Genomic DNA, 14704 nt, shown 5'->3' with positions numbered 1-14704 from the left:
GGAACACATCAAGTTTTAATGATGCAACCCGATTTAGTAACTTTGGTTTTAACTATGCCAGCTGTTATGACACAGACATAATGGCAGGGGACTGGGACTAACTGGGGACAGAAAAGGAACCGTCCTGCAGCAACACGCCAGCAGACGGTTCCATCTGTGTGTAGTGTGACATTTCCCACATGACAACTAGATGCCAAAAACCGATCACAACCAAGAGCTCCTGGCTATGCTACAGTGCGAAGATAACCTTGTCACTTGGCAGCTCTTAATGACCAAAGTGTTGCTTTCTTTATGCAGACCTTTCCTAGCAGCTAATTTTAAAGTAGGAAATCAAGCCAGACTGTAATGGTTAGGTTACTTTTTTTTTGAGTCAGAACCACAGGGCCTGTCTTTCAGAGAGTTTTGTAACTCAGCCATCAAAACTGTATCCAACAGAAAATGCTCAACCCAATAAAACACATCAACTTAGACAGTTAGGAAATGTCTCTCTTACAATCCAAACATCTGACAATAACCCAAAGGAAATCACAGAAAATGCATTATTAACATAAGTTCTGGTCGCTGTCACTGCAAACAGAGACTTCTTTTCACTTTGATGAAACACCTCTGAAATGACTTAAACACTTGCTTAAGCTCCTCAGTTTCCATGTAAGCTTTTCTTTTAAACCTGCAAGATGACGCTCTCCTTCTCCGGGGTCAAAACTCAAAAACAAGTAAAAAAAAAAAAATAGACATTTGTGAGAACCACAACGTTTACTGTTTTGACACGGAAACTACTGTTGTTATCGAGACACCAGAAAAGCTTACACGCAATTAACACATACCCCTTCAGCAGACACAGGAATGAATGACAAACAACAGGCACTTTACCTTTTCAAAACCAATATCAAATACACTCAAAAGAGGGCGACATTATTGCATTCCTTAACAACAGCTGGATTCTTGTCTGTTTGGCCACTTTCTCATCTTCAATCTCCACTCAACAGCATCACTCTCCCTCCGTGACACCAAAGACAGGTGCACCTCAATAAATTTAAAACACCATTGAAAAGGTACTTTTTAACGACATTAGTTTATTTATTCATGGTTTGAACTCTAAAATCAGACTTGTGTATTAAATAAAGTCATGCCACCTTATATTCAGCATTGATTACTGTTAATTTTGATGATTATGGTTTACAGCTAATTGAAAAATCCAAAATTCATGTGACATAGGAGCTATTTTAAAAACTATTTTTTTTAATTGCTTTTTGTCGGCCTACATAATCATTGGGAAGACTGCTAATTGATACTTATTCAGCACTCTGCCAGTGACACCCTCAACAAAAAGCCAGTGCCACAAGCTAGTTGTTCAGCGTACCTTATCCAAGCCTATCTATTGAAGGTTCAGTGGAAGGAAAAACTCTGGCAGAAAAGGCTGCAGGCGAGGCTTTTAGTTTCCTTGGCATTGGACACGTTGAGAATCTATGGGGTATTGTCAAGAGGAAAATGCAGGCTAGCTGAAGACAGCTATTAAAGGAGCCGGGGCTCCTCAACGCCTCAGCAGTGCTACAGGCTGACCTCGTCATGCTGCGCTGCATGAAAGCAGTAATACATGCAGAAAAAGCTCTGAGCATATGCTGCACAGTATGTGGACATATGTTTGAGTAGCGCCACATTACTAGATTAATTTTTTATTGATCTTTATGGGTCTTTTTCAGTTTTCTGTGAAATTAGTTTCCTTTAGATGGATCCAAATGCACCAAAATAAAAACCGAGGAATCTCACTGTATGTAAACTTACGCTATGGCGTGTATCGGTTTCATTTTTTTGACTTGCTGAAATAAATGACCTTTTTGCTGATATTTGAATTCATTGAGGTGCGCCAAACGTTCCTCTGCCTTCTCAACACCACCAGTCCCTACTTGCCGTCAACGACTTCTCAAACCTCACACAGCTCTACATTTCTAAATGACACTCTCGCAGCACAACAAAGAATCCTTCCAGAGTCCAGACCTGTGACCAGAACTATTCCACCTAACCGGGTCCGTCCACAATGTCGCTTTGACTGCTCGCTTGGACAACAGAGGAACTTTAAAGCACTTAAAAATAAAGCAGGAATTCCTTCTGCTTATCCGACACGTTCCCTCTTCTAGTCTAAATATGACAAAGGAGAATCCACCAAATCTCAGCCTTTTTTTCCATATGGGAAGTGAAAAATATAAAAATTATAAAGCATTCATAAAAAGTGAAACTTTACAACGTAGGAAGTAGTAGCGACTCATAAGCAGTCATATATATATCTTTTTTTTTTACAAATGAGTCTAAATTATCTTGTTTCAAATAAATGGATATGTCATATGCAACAAAAACAAAAAAAATCTATATCCATATTTTAGACAAAACCACATAAGGGAGGTTCTAAGACGATTCGTTTGGAAATTAAATTAAGTTTCAATGTCTCACCGAAGGTTCGTATTGAAGATAAAGCTAACAACTACCGTCACATCTGTACAAACGTAATCTACAATTATATGGCGAGTTGTAAAAGCATTTGCTTACCGGTAAAAACCAACTGTCAACAGATCTTTGAAAAGAATAACAGATCAGCGTATGACATTTTAAAGATCTCACTGTCAGAACAGAAATAAAAATGTGGTAACCATTACTGGTTTGTGAAAAAAAAAAGCTGCAACAATAAATTATAGACTAAAAATAAAATGATATTTCGAACAAAAACAAAAAAGAAGACAACAGATGATTATTTTAAAAGAAAACAGGATGAAGATCTGGTTCTGTCAGAAATATTTCTTAAACAGCTATCTGACTAATACGCTATACTACTGGAGACAAGCACAGGGAGGAGGAGGAGGGTACTATGGTTTGGAACGAGCCCCAGCGTTCAGCTGGCGGTCCAAAGGTGTGACCACAAAGCAGGACTGCCGCCGGGACCTGGAGGATAGCGTGATAGTCATCTGCAGCAGCCCACGGGGCCGCTGGGCGCGGCGGCGCAGCCGGCAGCGGCGCTGGCCGTCTCCAGGCTGCTGTCCGTGTCGGTCAGGGTCGGGTCAGAGGACATGGAGGAGACGTCGTTGGTGGAGGCGGACGAGGATGTGGAGGGCTGGTGCTGGTGGTGCTGCTGAGGGCTGCTGCTCATTGCTGCACCTGTGCTATGAGAAACAGGACAGAGGCCAGTGGTGAGCCGTTTACAGCCAGGCTGTCAGGCTGCAGGGGCTGGGAGAAGGACTGAAACATGAACTCTCTGTGACAATACAGGCAACAATTATAAGCCCCATAAATAGTAGTTTATTTTAACTGAAGATGGATTTATAATTGGGTTTTATTGGATTTCTAATGGTTAGCTAACGATAATATATTATTAGCTAATAACAAACTGAGTACATTTTGTTAAATAAAATGTTAATTAGTAGTTAAATAAAGTTTGCTACCACCTGAGGTTAGATCAGTAATGACTTAACAGTTCATTTTGTAGTTATTTTACAGATACTAGTTAGTAAGTGAAGAATAATGGATATTAACTATTATCCTATATTTAATCGCTTTAACAATAATCAACAATTTCACATTAGATTGTTACCTATCGATTAGTTCCACTTAGATTATCATACAACCATGTAAACTGTGTGGCTGAATATAAAGCTACGTCCTAACAGACCCACTTTCCTGATTACTTGTTTTCATTCGAGAACTCTTCACCCTACAGACATAACGATGAAAAGCCTCGGATTAAGCGTAGAATCGTGGGAATGTGTTGTTTATGGCTCCAGTTCCAGCTTTTTCAGCAGAAAGTGCAGCACATCCGAAAAAGCTCAGGTAATGTAACTTTGTAGTAAACTGCTAAAAAATTAGATGTTTGAAAGAGGAGTGCTGGAGATTAGGGTCAGTAAAGAAGGGCAACAACATGGATATGTGTACATTCCTAAAACTTGATGATCAGAGATCTATATAGAATATTAACATATTTTAAGAGTTTGTGTCAAGTTTTGAATAATAATAATAAAAAAAAAGATGAACAAGAAAAACTGTAATTCGGCTGAAAATGTAGCGGCGATCCAGTACAACACTCCACCAACCTATAGATGCAGGCTGTCCCCTGATGACACCGTTCTTCGTCCTTTCCTCCCAGTCCAGCACTTCTTTATATATCAACTCTGCATCAATGAAAGAAAAGATACTTTTATACTGTCTTTTTTTATCCACCTCAATTAGGCATTTAAAGGTGTGAAAGAAAAAGTAAATTCAGCTACAACCCAGCTGGGTAATGTATGTAAACAAATGATCTGCTGTAGATTGATTGGATAATATGCAGGATAATCAAACGAATGAAACGGAAGTCTGTCCTCAGCAATCCGTCTGAAATCTAACGAATCCTCATCACTCGACCAGCTGTCAAGGCTTTTTATTCCATCAATGTTTATTTAAGCACATTTTGAATTTAGAAATGGGAGAAAGCTGAGTGGAGACGGTTTGCAGGTTAGATTTGAACCCTTCTTGCTTCAAGGCAACAGTACCACCAACTGCTCTGCTATGCAGCAACAAGTCACATTTATTTAAAAAAATGGCAGAAAAAATGATTAAGAATATTGAAATTATTGAATTTTCATGTGTAAATCTACTTTTTTTTTCAATGTGGCTGCCATAGCAACATTCTGCAGGTTGGTTTCAGTCTGAAATTCTACAGTAAATTCTTGTTTTGCCTTTGCAAACACTGTGAAATGACCCAGAGAAGGAAATCAACGTTTCTGTCAGACTGTTGCCGTAGATCAGGGGTGTCAACCTCCAGTCCTGCAGGGCCGGTGTCCTACAGCTTTTCTGTGTCCCTGCTCCGACACGCCTGAGTCAAATAAACCGCTCATTAGCAGGACTCTGGAGAACGTGGCTGTACTGAGGAGCTAATTCTTGATTCAGGTGTGTTGGACAGACGACACATTTAAACATTAATGTTACTGACTGATGTTTCCCCGTTCCTGACGTCCCCCTACAAGTTCAGGACTACTCTTTCCATTTGAGGATATTTTTGATTTTTGATTTGTGAGGCGGAAGTAACAGGACTCCCTGGTAGAAGGTAAATGAAATGTGGCACATGTTTAAACAGAGGGCTAGACGCATCTTAGACAACATGCTGTGAAACGTCTGCTGCTTAAAACGGAAGTGAAAAAGAGGAGATGCTCCTGTTACCTTTCCACTCCTCCACTGTGTGCTCTCGCTCGTCCAGCTGCTTGTCTGTGATCGCGGGTGGTGGCTTTAAAACAAGCAAGAGACACAATCACATGATTGTCTTCCTGTCAACTGTTTCTTCTCAATAAGCAGCAGGAGGCAAAAAGACTCAACATTTATCTGTTTAAGAGTGAACGGCTATAAACTGAGAATAAGGTTTAAGCAAGAATCCTTAACACCTTTTGTGCTCAAAGCAGATTGTCTTTATGTCTGCAGCGTGCCATCAGGTGGTTAGACACATAATCTTTGTGGTGACATTTTGTTGATCTAATCCAAATCCACACTTTAAACCTTCATGATTTAGTGATAACAACGGAACATTTATGTGGAGAAGGTCCTTGGCACGCATCACTTCAGCCTTGGGATCCGCCCAGATCCCAGCCTGCCAGCAGGACTGCTACTGGGATGTAAACACTCTGTCTAAAGTCTTTACTGATGAAGATAAGGATGAACTAATTTATTAAATCAAAGCATTACAGCTTTTGGAACGCTCCTCCCCATCATCCTACACACACTGCCTTGCAAAAATATTCTCCCCTTTGAAACCCTTCATGTTGTGTTACCTTCGCCTCATTCTCCTGAATGAATTTACTGAAACCAGTTGCATTCAGAAGCCACGCAGTCAGTAAATCACACCTGTAAGTGCCTCTTACTAACTATAGATGCTTATTAGAACATTAGAAAACAAATTGTGACCACGGAACAAAGCAGAAAGGACAGAGTAAACGTGTAAAGCAGGGTTATCATGGTCATCCGCCTAAACCGACGGGCTGGGCAAGGAGCGCATTGATCAGAGAAGCAGTAAAGGCCCATCGCAATGCTGGAGGAGCTGCAGCGATCTGCAGCTCAGGTGGAAGAATCTGTTGACAGATTGTTTTAGCTGTTGACTCGAAAAATCTAGCCTTTACAGAAAGGAAGGTAACCAGTCATAAGAAAGCCAGTAAGAACTTTTGGTTACAGTTCAGCCTAAAAGTATTCATCCTCTCACAAGATTACCATCAAAAATTATCTTCATTTGACCAAGAAGTTTAAAGAATTTTCTGGATTGAAGAAAGGCTCCTTTTAAAAGATAAAACAATGCCAAAAAGAGTGTTTTGTAAAAAAAATAAAAAAATGACCACTTATTATTTACATTGCATGTACGAGCTCCATGTCATCTAATCTTTACCTCCTTCCACAAATTCCCCGAGAGATTCAAGTAGGAATTCTGGCTGAACTCTTCAAAACATTCACAATATTACATCCAGTCAGAAGAAGTATGCTGGTCAAATAAAAAGATTACTACACTAACTCTGCCAGCGGTAAGCATAATGGGTGTAACTAACACTGCCCATCCGCCTAGGCACACCGGCCCCACGGTGAAGCATGGACAGGTTACGCTGTGGGGATACCTTCCTTCAGCAGGCGTAGGAACGCTGGCCGAAGTTAGTGGAAAGATAGATGCAGCTAAATACTACCTGTTAGCAGCTGCCAAAGACATGAGACAAGGGCAGATAGACCGTTTTCATCAAGAAAATTATCCAAAGCCTACAGTCAGAGCTATAATAGGATGGTCTTGGTGATAAAACTTAAATCCAGTAAGGCATGTGCTCTCCATCCAACCTGATAGAGCGTAAGCTAATGTATTTTGCAAAGACAAATGGGCAAATATGTTTGCAGTCTTGCTGTTTGGTTGGAACAGGACAACATGTAGGAGAGGTCAAGGAGTATTTGTACTTTTGCAAGGAACAGTAAATGTTTAGGGTGAAACAAAAAAAACCTATGTATTCAAAACTCTCTCAGCTTTCATTTTATGCTTTGTACACATCCGTAATCTTCCTTTTTTTGCCTTTATGCATCTGCACGTTCATCCAACCCAATTAACTTTAATCCACAAGTTTGTTTGGAAAGAGCAGAAATGATTCATCTCCTTCAGAGGCGGCCTGAGAACTGACGTGATAATGAGGTGTCAGACAGCAAAGTGTGCAGAAATGCACTTGTCAAAACTGGCTGTTCAGGTTTGAGGAATCTTTTCATGACCCACGGGACATGAGTGAAAGCAGCAATTTGCTCCATATGCCAATCTGCCTGATTACAGCCATGAACCATGATGCACCGGCTGAGTCATCGTGTTTCTAAAGAAAGTCCTCATGTTTGTCACCAAATTCACAGGTTGAACTTTGGGGAGATTTAAAACACTATTTTCTGCACAAACATCCACTTTTGCATCCAGAAAACTACGGCAAAAATTTAGAACATAGATCAGAAAGCTTCTCCAACAACACCTTAATAATATGCATTAAACCTTATCTTACAAGCGCTTTAGCACTTAAATACATTTTCTTGCATATTTTGAGTCTCTAGGAGTGCAGATAATTTCAATGCAATCTCCAGGTGCTGAATGGATATCTTTATATTTTGTTTGGGTCATATTTTTCAAGCATTTCCCCCCCAAGTCATATTTTTATGACTTGCGTCCTAGGACTTGATGTGGAACTGCTAAACAGGGTCATGGACTTCGGGCTAACCAATTTTTTAAATCCAACAATATTATTATTATTATTATTATTATTATTATTATTAGCTGGGATTTTGTAGTCTAAGCTGAAGGATGCCAAAACTACAAGTGGGTAAGTCAAAATTTTCGGCTGTTGAGCGTATAAGCCCACACAATTCATTACACCACCCCCCCAGCATACTACAAAAATGGCAAATTGGTGTGGAGTGGGGGTGGGTATGACGTGCCTCCTTAAAGAGACCACACCGAAACAAGTTGCTGTCAGACGCACCTCAGAACAGGCCAGTTCGTAGGGCCTGTGGAGCTGAATAAACAAAGAAATCGGACTAAGGAACTGCAGTTCCACATAATTTGGACCACAACTGAATGATTTCAATGTGAAAAGAAAGAATATGTCCCCTTTAAGTGTTATATTTAATCATCACAAATATTTAGATATTTAGCAGGTTTTTTCATGGCTTGGTGTAGCATACGTCCATGAGAGCTGAAGACCACCATAACTCACTGTCTCTAAGGTATTTCTCCCTTGTTTTAAATGATTCCTTTCAGCTAAAGTACTTACTGCTTCCACTTCGGTCGGATCGTACCACACATTAATGTATGGGTGCTGGAGAGCCTCATCCACGGAGATGCGCTTGGAAGCATCTATTACCAGCATTTTGGATAGAAGGTCCCTGGCTTGGCTCGCTGAAAGGGATGAGAAAAAATCAGGTTAGATATCTAACTGGTTCCAGCTGAGCGGGTCCGTCTTGGGAATGGGATTCATTTCCAGCTGAAACTGGAAGCAGGGAGTGACTATTGTCAAATGTGAAACAGCTAAATATTAGCAAACTGGGTTTATAGGTGTAGAAACTATTTTTTGGGTTAGTTTTCCTTCTTTGACAGATCATAGGAATGTCTTCCATGACCACTACTGGGTGTACATAAACATATCACACACAATATGAGCAATGTTTGATGTTCTCCTTTGTAAAGGGAAAACATCACTGAGGATGCTTTGCACCTGATACAACCTAAGTGCCAAATCCAACACTGCATTCTCACCGTTAGTAAACCTTCAGTCAGGTACAATTTAGGAATTTAAAAAGATCACCACGGGTTTAGAGATGTGCAGAGCGATCGGATGGTGAATGGAGCTCGACAATTTCAAGTCTGACCGGGCCCAGCTGCTTATGAATGCCTAAGCACTAATATGGTAAATGGACTGAACTTATATGGCGTCTTGCTGACAACACTCTTCAGTGTGAAAGGCTTTACAGAGTGAAGTATTTTTCCTATACGTGGGGTAGCTAAACGAAGAGTAAGCGCAAAAGTAGACAAATGCTTTTAGAAAGCAAACTTATTTTCTCACAGAGGCATGTCAGATGTTTATTTGGATTGTTGATTTTAAAACTTCAGCACATAACAGGAAGTTTAACATACAGTTAAGCCCAAAATTATTCATACTCACGGAGATTAAGATTTCATTCAAGAAGCTTATTTCCGCTTCCTGTAGTATACAAGGGGGTAACGAAGGGCGATTAACCTCTCACGACCACCTCCCCATCAGGAATAGGACGGTCGGATGAAAATCAAACATGTTTAAAATTCAGTCGGCCCTCGTGAGTGATCGCATCCTGCTGTTGAAGCAGAGCTACGAGCGTCTACCTCGCGCACTGCGCACGTGCAAACAAGGGAATTCTTCTTCTCAGACGAAAACATAGGAGTAGAGAGAAGCAAGGTGGCGGTACGTGTGACATGGAGTCAAACTACAGAGGAGCAACTCGCAGAATTGCCAAGGCAGCACTTTCGTTCTAGTGAGCCTTATATTTAACAGTGAGAATCGACACTTGCATCTTTTTCTTCTACTGTTTATATCTGGCTTGCGACTAGATGAGTCCGACAAGCGGCATCTCTCTACGGGGCTGAGTCCGACATGTGGTTTTTGAACATACAGTGTGAGCAGTCGGATCGCATCAGGACATCGGTATATGACTACAACCATTGAAAATGTCGTACAGTGTATGCCCGGCTTTATCAAATCCCCAGTTAATCGTGGCAGATGGCCAGTCACACTGAGCCTGCTTTTTGTTCTGCTGGAGGTTTCTTCTCGTTAAAGGGGAGTTTTCCTTTCCACAGTCACTACATGCATGCTCAGTATGAGGGATTGCTGCAAATCCAACAACGCCATTCAAGCAGCTGTCCACTGTGGCTCCATGCTCAACCAAGAGGAGAGATTCCTGGAGTCAATAAATCAATGCAACCTGCTGTATTTCCTCAGATAGAAAATGTTTTAACCTTTTTGAAGGATAAGCTGATTATAACTGGATTGTTTGATATCTAGGATCAATTGGCATGTATGTACTTGATTTGACATTGAGCGCCTTGAGGTGACATTTTTTGTGAATTGGTATAATATAACTAAATCGAATTCAAAAACCAAACAAACATCCGAGTACAAACGTAGCTACTGTCACAGACTGTGACATAATCCTATGGTGCTTAAAACTGCTGGACCAGAAAAAACACCCCAAAATGTTTGATAAGCACGACATTTTAAACTCCCCAACAGTTTTTAACAGATCATAACCACAGAGAGAGAACAGGGAGCTCACCTTTCAGCTTGTTGTGTTCAGAGTCTGCAGGAAACAGGACATCAGGGAAGAGCTTCTCAAAGCTGTAGCCAGCGTAACGTGGCCGGTTCTCCACGTAGGTCCTAACTGACTGGTTGAGCTTCATGAGGAACTCCTGTGACGGCGTGCCCAGCTGCTCGATCACCTTGTTCCACTGGTCAATATCTTATGTGTAATATTAAGAAAACTACAGGGATGGATGCAAACATGGAGTTTTTAATCATTATGTCAGCTTGTGCGTACATCCAATGTCCTGAATATTTGGAATCTTGGATTAAATCAATGTAAGGATCCTAGCAAATGAAAAGGAAGGAAAAGATTAATGTTTTATAGACAGCCTAACTAAGCAGTTCTACTTCACACTACTGGCTGTAGACATTCTAAGAAATGCTCAAAGTAATTCTCCTTATGACTGATTTTCAAATGGGCCATATTCACTGGGGTCAAGTCATGTGCCGTGCAGTTTGAGATGCTCACCTTTAACTAGTCCAGATGATGAAATATAAGAATTTTGTTTTGTTCAGAAAAAAAACAACAATCAAGAAATACAGATGTAAGAAAGGACAAAGGCCAGCTTTGTATGTATAAAACTCACCTAAGAGAAAGGAAATCAAAAAAAGCTTACTGACGGCTAAATATATAATTTTAATAGTCAACTGTTAGAATTTATAAGAACAGTAAAGGGGGGAAAAGTTGCTCATTTCTCATCTTTTTTTTTTTTCTCATATCTTTCGATATTGATTATTGCACTCAGTGCCTCTAAAAATGGTTCATTTCAAACAATAACTTTAATATGGAACTGTTCACAACTCCTTCCACTTTGACCAAGGCTGCAGGTCCAGGTGAAGAGAAACAGTCTGAAGGCATGATGCTGCCAACACCATGCTGCACACAATGTTCTTTTGATAACGTGCAGTCTTATTATTGCGCCAAGCATCAAATGGGTTTTTGTCCCATATAACCAGGCTTGACTCCCCCCCTCCAAGAAAAAGCTTTCATCTTGACACTTTTGCTGTGTGATTGGACTAGAAAAATGTCAGGAAAAGCCTGTCAGAAACGCTGAATTTTATTTTGCACCGATTCCTGTTCAACATGAGTTTTCACGTGGTGGTTGACTTTAAACAGGTCACATCCCCAGTTATAAGAAGGTGTGCACACTTATGTAGTCACATTATCTATTTATCATCACTTCAAAAGATTTTGGTGGGTTTTCCACTGAGTTGTCCAGGTTTTATGTCACAGTAAAGGTAGAAAAAGTTCTGAAATTCTTCATCTTCATCTCATTTTTATACATAATAAAAACATGCCATTTGTACTGACCTTTTTAAAATCCACTGTAACACTTAAGATTAGAGTACCAAGGGATCCTTTTCCAAAAGCTGAGTAACACATCTCAAAATAACAGGAAAAACTAGCTAATTATTAGCGGTTTTCTTATTGAAAATGTCACAGTTGAAAAACAGCAGATGCAAAAGTTTTTCTTTTAACGTGGAAGACCTTTCTTTCCTAACCTCTATTACACCACACAATCTTTGATCATTCTTACTGTTTATAACATTTGTTGCGACTTGTTAAGCCATCTAAATGCACCACTGATGAACTCTGCGTTCCCCCAGGACACTCAAGTCTGGGTTTTGGATTTCCAGGTTGGAAAAACCTCCAAATATTGGAACTCTAAACAGGAAAATTGGATCCTAACCTCCAATACGACTGACTGCTTTATAGAGCTGTGAGAGATGCTCATTTACCAGATCTGAGCTCGAGGTTTTACCTTTGTGTGCAAAGATTTATCAAGATGTCAGACACTGAGACAATGACCATAGGAGTTTTTTTGGGGTGGGGTGGGGGTGGGGGTGGATGGAGGTTTAACTTAAGGATACGATCAGTGCCTGGGAACAACACATTACCTCGGACCATTTCAGCCATGATGCATCCAACAGACCAGACATCAACTGAAAAGTGAAATGACAACCACCAAATTAGCATGCAAACCAAAAACCTCCAACAGAAGAACAAAAAGACATTAAATCAAAGAGGAAAATTCAAAATAAAACTCATGATGTACGTGCGGTAGGGTGTGTGAGGGATGACAAAAGAATGACTGCATGCAATTTGGTGCATTCTCAGACACAGATCAGGGTCCCACAAGCCTTTATCTACTGTAACTGTGTAGAAGATCTTGCCAGTGTGAGCTTCATATGTTTATGATGCTTAAGTTTAATTTTGAAATCCCTTAGAATGAGACACTGAGTCTAGAATCCTTGTTATTGTGCAGAAATCCAATTTTTAACACCTTCTGTATCCTCACTGCAACCCACTGTAGATATTTAGAATTACATGCAAACACGACCACCAAAGATGCATTTTTTTATTACAGATGAAACTACAAATAATGCGGTAGGAGGATAGATAAGGGGATTTTATGTTTTCAGTTGTTGAAGAGCAGACTGTTAAATCTCTATTCAGGTATTTCATGTGACAGTCACAGCCCTTCCAGCAGCAATGTTGCTGCTTGAGCAGATAGAGTTGTCTGTGTCTGCAGGGACAGTAGGTGGGTGGTTGCAAGTCACAGTGACAGGGGGGTAAAAAAAAAAAGAAAAATCAGAAATGGAATTTTAATAGTTGCATTTGACAGGACAAAGAAGTAAACATGAAAGACTTAGTGCAAACTTCCTGTTAGACGCGATGCCAGACACGGCTGCAAGCAGCTCAAGGATACAATCCCTTCCAGGAAAAAGGATTTTGTGGCGAACCATTTCTGCCATAATGCAGCCCACAGCCCAAATATCCACTACATGTGCGCAGCGTTAAAGGAGGGAGAAAAGAAGGAGCCACAAATGCAACAGGTCAGCAGGAAAAATGAGGGTCAGACCTCAGAAACATTGCTAGGATACCAAGCTTTGTCTGGATGCCCTTTGCGATGCTAAACAGTTAAATAAACGGTTATCAGGTGTTGGTTAGCAAACGTGACAGCGTGCTGGTTAGAATCTCTGGAAACTAGCAGCAACAGTCTTGTTTCAAGGAAGAAACTTGTCATTCCTTCATTTAGGACTAGACACTGTAAACAGATTCTGGCCCTGATTTTAGCAGAACAGATACAGAGTCTGGCAAAAGTATCCGTGTCACCTGAAAGTTTTGCATTTTATCACAAAGTATGAACAAAAAAAAGAAAAAAGACATGACTTTCAACATTTTCTAGAACAAAAAACAAAAAGGCATCCTAATCATTTGTCTTCAACCTACGGCTGGATGATATAGAAAAAAAAAACATTGATAAAATAGAAATCACATTGATTGATATTGATAATTATCAACAAATTCAAGACGTATATTTTAAGTTCAGCCCTTGCCGTTTTATGCTGTTGCTTAATTACCTGTTTTTAGATACAGAACACACAAACACTGAATTCAAACTCAACCCTTTATTCAACCAAAACTACAAGTTTTTAAAAAAAGAAAAAAACTTGTGCTCTCTGAACTCCCTGCAGGGGGCGGAGCTTGGAGACAGAGCTTCCTGAGTCTGCGTTGTGATTGGTTGGGAGGATGTAATAACTGTAATATTAACCTACATAAAATTGTTCTATTGAAATTTTTATTGACCCTTTTTTCTATCATTGATATACGTCTATTGGTCGATATACATTGTTATTGAATTATCGTCCAGCCCTGCTTCAGCCCCCCTGGGTAAATACTTTGTAGAACCACCTTGCCATCTGCCCATTTTCTATAAACTTTGACCTGCTTCTCTGTCCCCACTGAAGACAATGATGCCCAGAAAGATTCTGCCACCACCTGTTTTACCCCTAAGGATGATGTGTTCAAGATGCTGTTAATCTTCCATAAAGAGCAGATTTGCGGAGTACATAACTAATAACTATCCAGTCAACAGTTTCTTCCACCTGAGCTGTCAATCTCTGCAAACCCTCCAGAGGTAAAGGGGGACTGTGGTGCTTCTCTGATTGATGTCCTTGTCATGATTCTGGAGTATGAGAGTGGTTTTGTTTCTGTAAGTGAGATCTCTCCTGAATAGATGCTCTCTGCTGGAGGGCGTGGCCGCCTTCTGTTCACCTGTCGGAAATTTTCCTTTTGGCTGCTGGGGAATTAAGGGCCTGCTAGACGACCAGAGTTCGTCTGGTCATTACTGTCATGGTGGAGTCAACCCTTTGTATCTTCACAGTGTTGTCTTCTCCTGTGGGAGAATACTGATGTTTCCTGATCTAATTCGTCTTCAGCTTACCTCCTGCATCTTCTGTACCTTACAGGTGAAACTGTTGATTGGTGCTCTCAGCAGACTCTGGATCTGTTCAGCAAAGCCTCTGCCTGACAGTCTGCTCCTAGAAATAAGCCACCTACAGTCCTTCACAGCAGCTCTGCCACC

General features: G+C 40.5%; 1 protein-coding gene across 4 annotated transcripts in view; it reads right to left on the bottom strand.

Moving 5' to 3' along the window:
* Positions 1–368: 368 nt before the first annotated feature.
* The window catches only part of mapk8b (mitogen-activated protein kinase 8b), a 40230-nt gene continuing 25894 nt past the window's right edge, over positions 369–14704 (bottom strand). The window contains exons 7-12 of one of the 4 annotated variants that reach the window (XM_012869242.3): positions 13046–13117; positions 10309–10491; positions 8277–8401; positions 5179–5242; positions 4074–4151; positions 369–3144 (exon numbers count right to left, since the gene is read on the bottom strand). In XM_012869242.3, coding sequence (XP_012724696.1) covers positions 2951–3144; positions 4074–4151; positions 5179–5242; positions 8277–8401; positions 10309–10491; positions 13046–13117 — 716 coding nt within the window. In that variant the 3' untranslated portion in view covers positions 369–2950. Of the gene's footprint in view, positions 3150–4073; positions 4152–5178; positions 5243–8276; positions 8402–10308; positions 10492–12206; positions 12279–13045; positions 13118–14704 lie in introns of all 4 variants that reach the window. The other 3 variants (XM_012869241.3, XM_036142478.1, XM_012869243.3) reach the window with 3 other exon arrangements.

This window comes from Fundulus heteroclitus, chromosome 10, assembly GCF_011125445.2.
Source record: "Fundulus heteroclitus isolate FHET01 chromosome 10, MU-UCD_Fhet_4.1, whole genome shotgun sequence".
Lineage (NCBI taxonomy): Eukaryota > Metazoa > Chordata > Actinopteri > Cyprinodontiformes > Fundulidae > Fundulus > Fundulus heteroclitus.
This window is presented reverse-complemented; position numbering and strand designations above follow the sequence as displayed.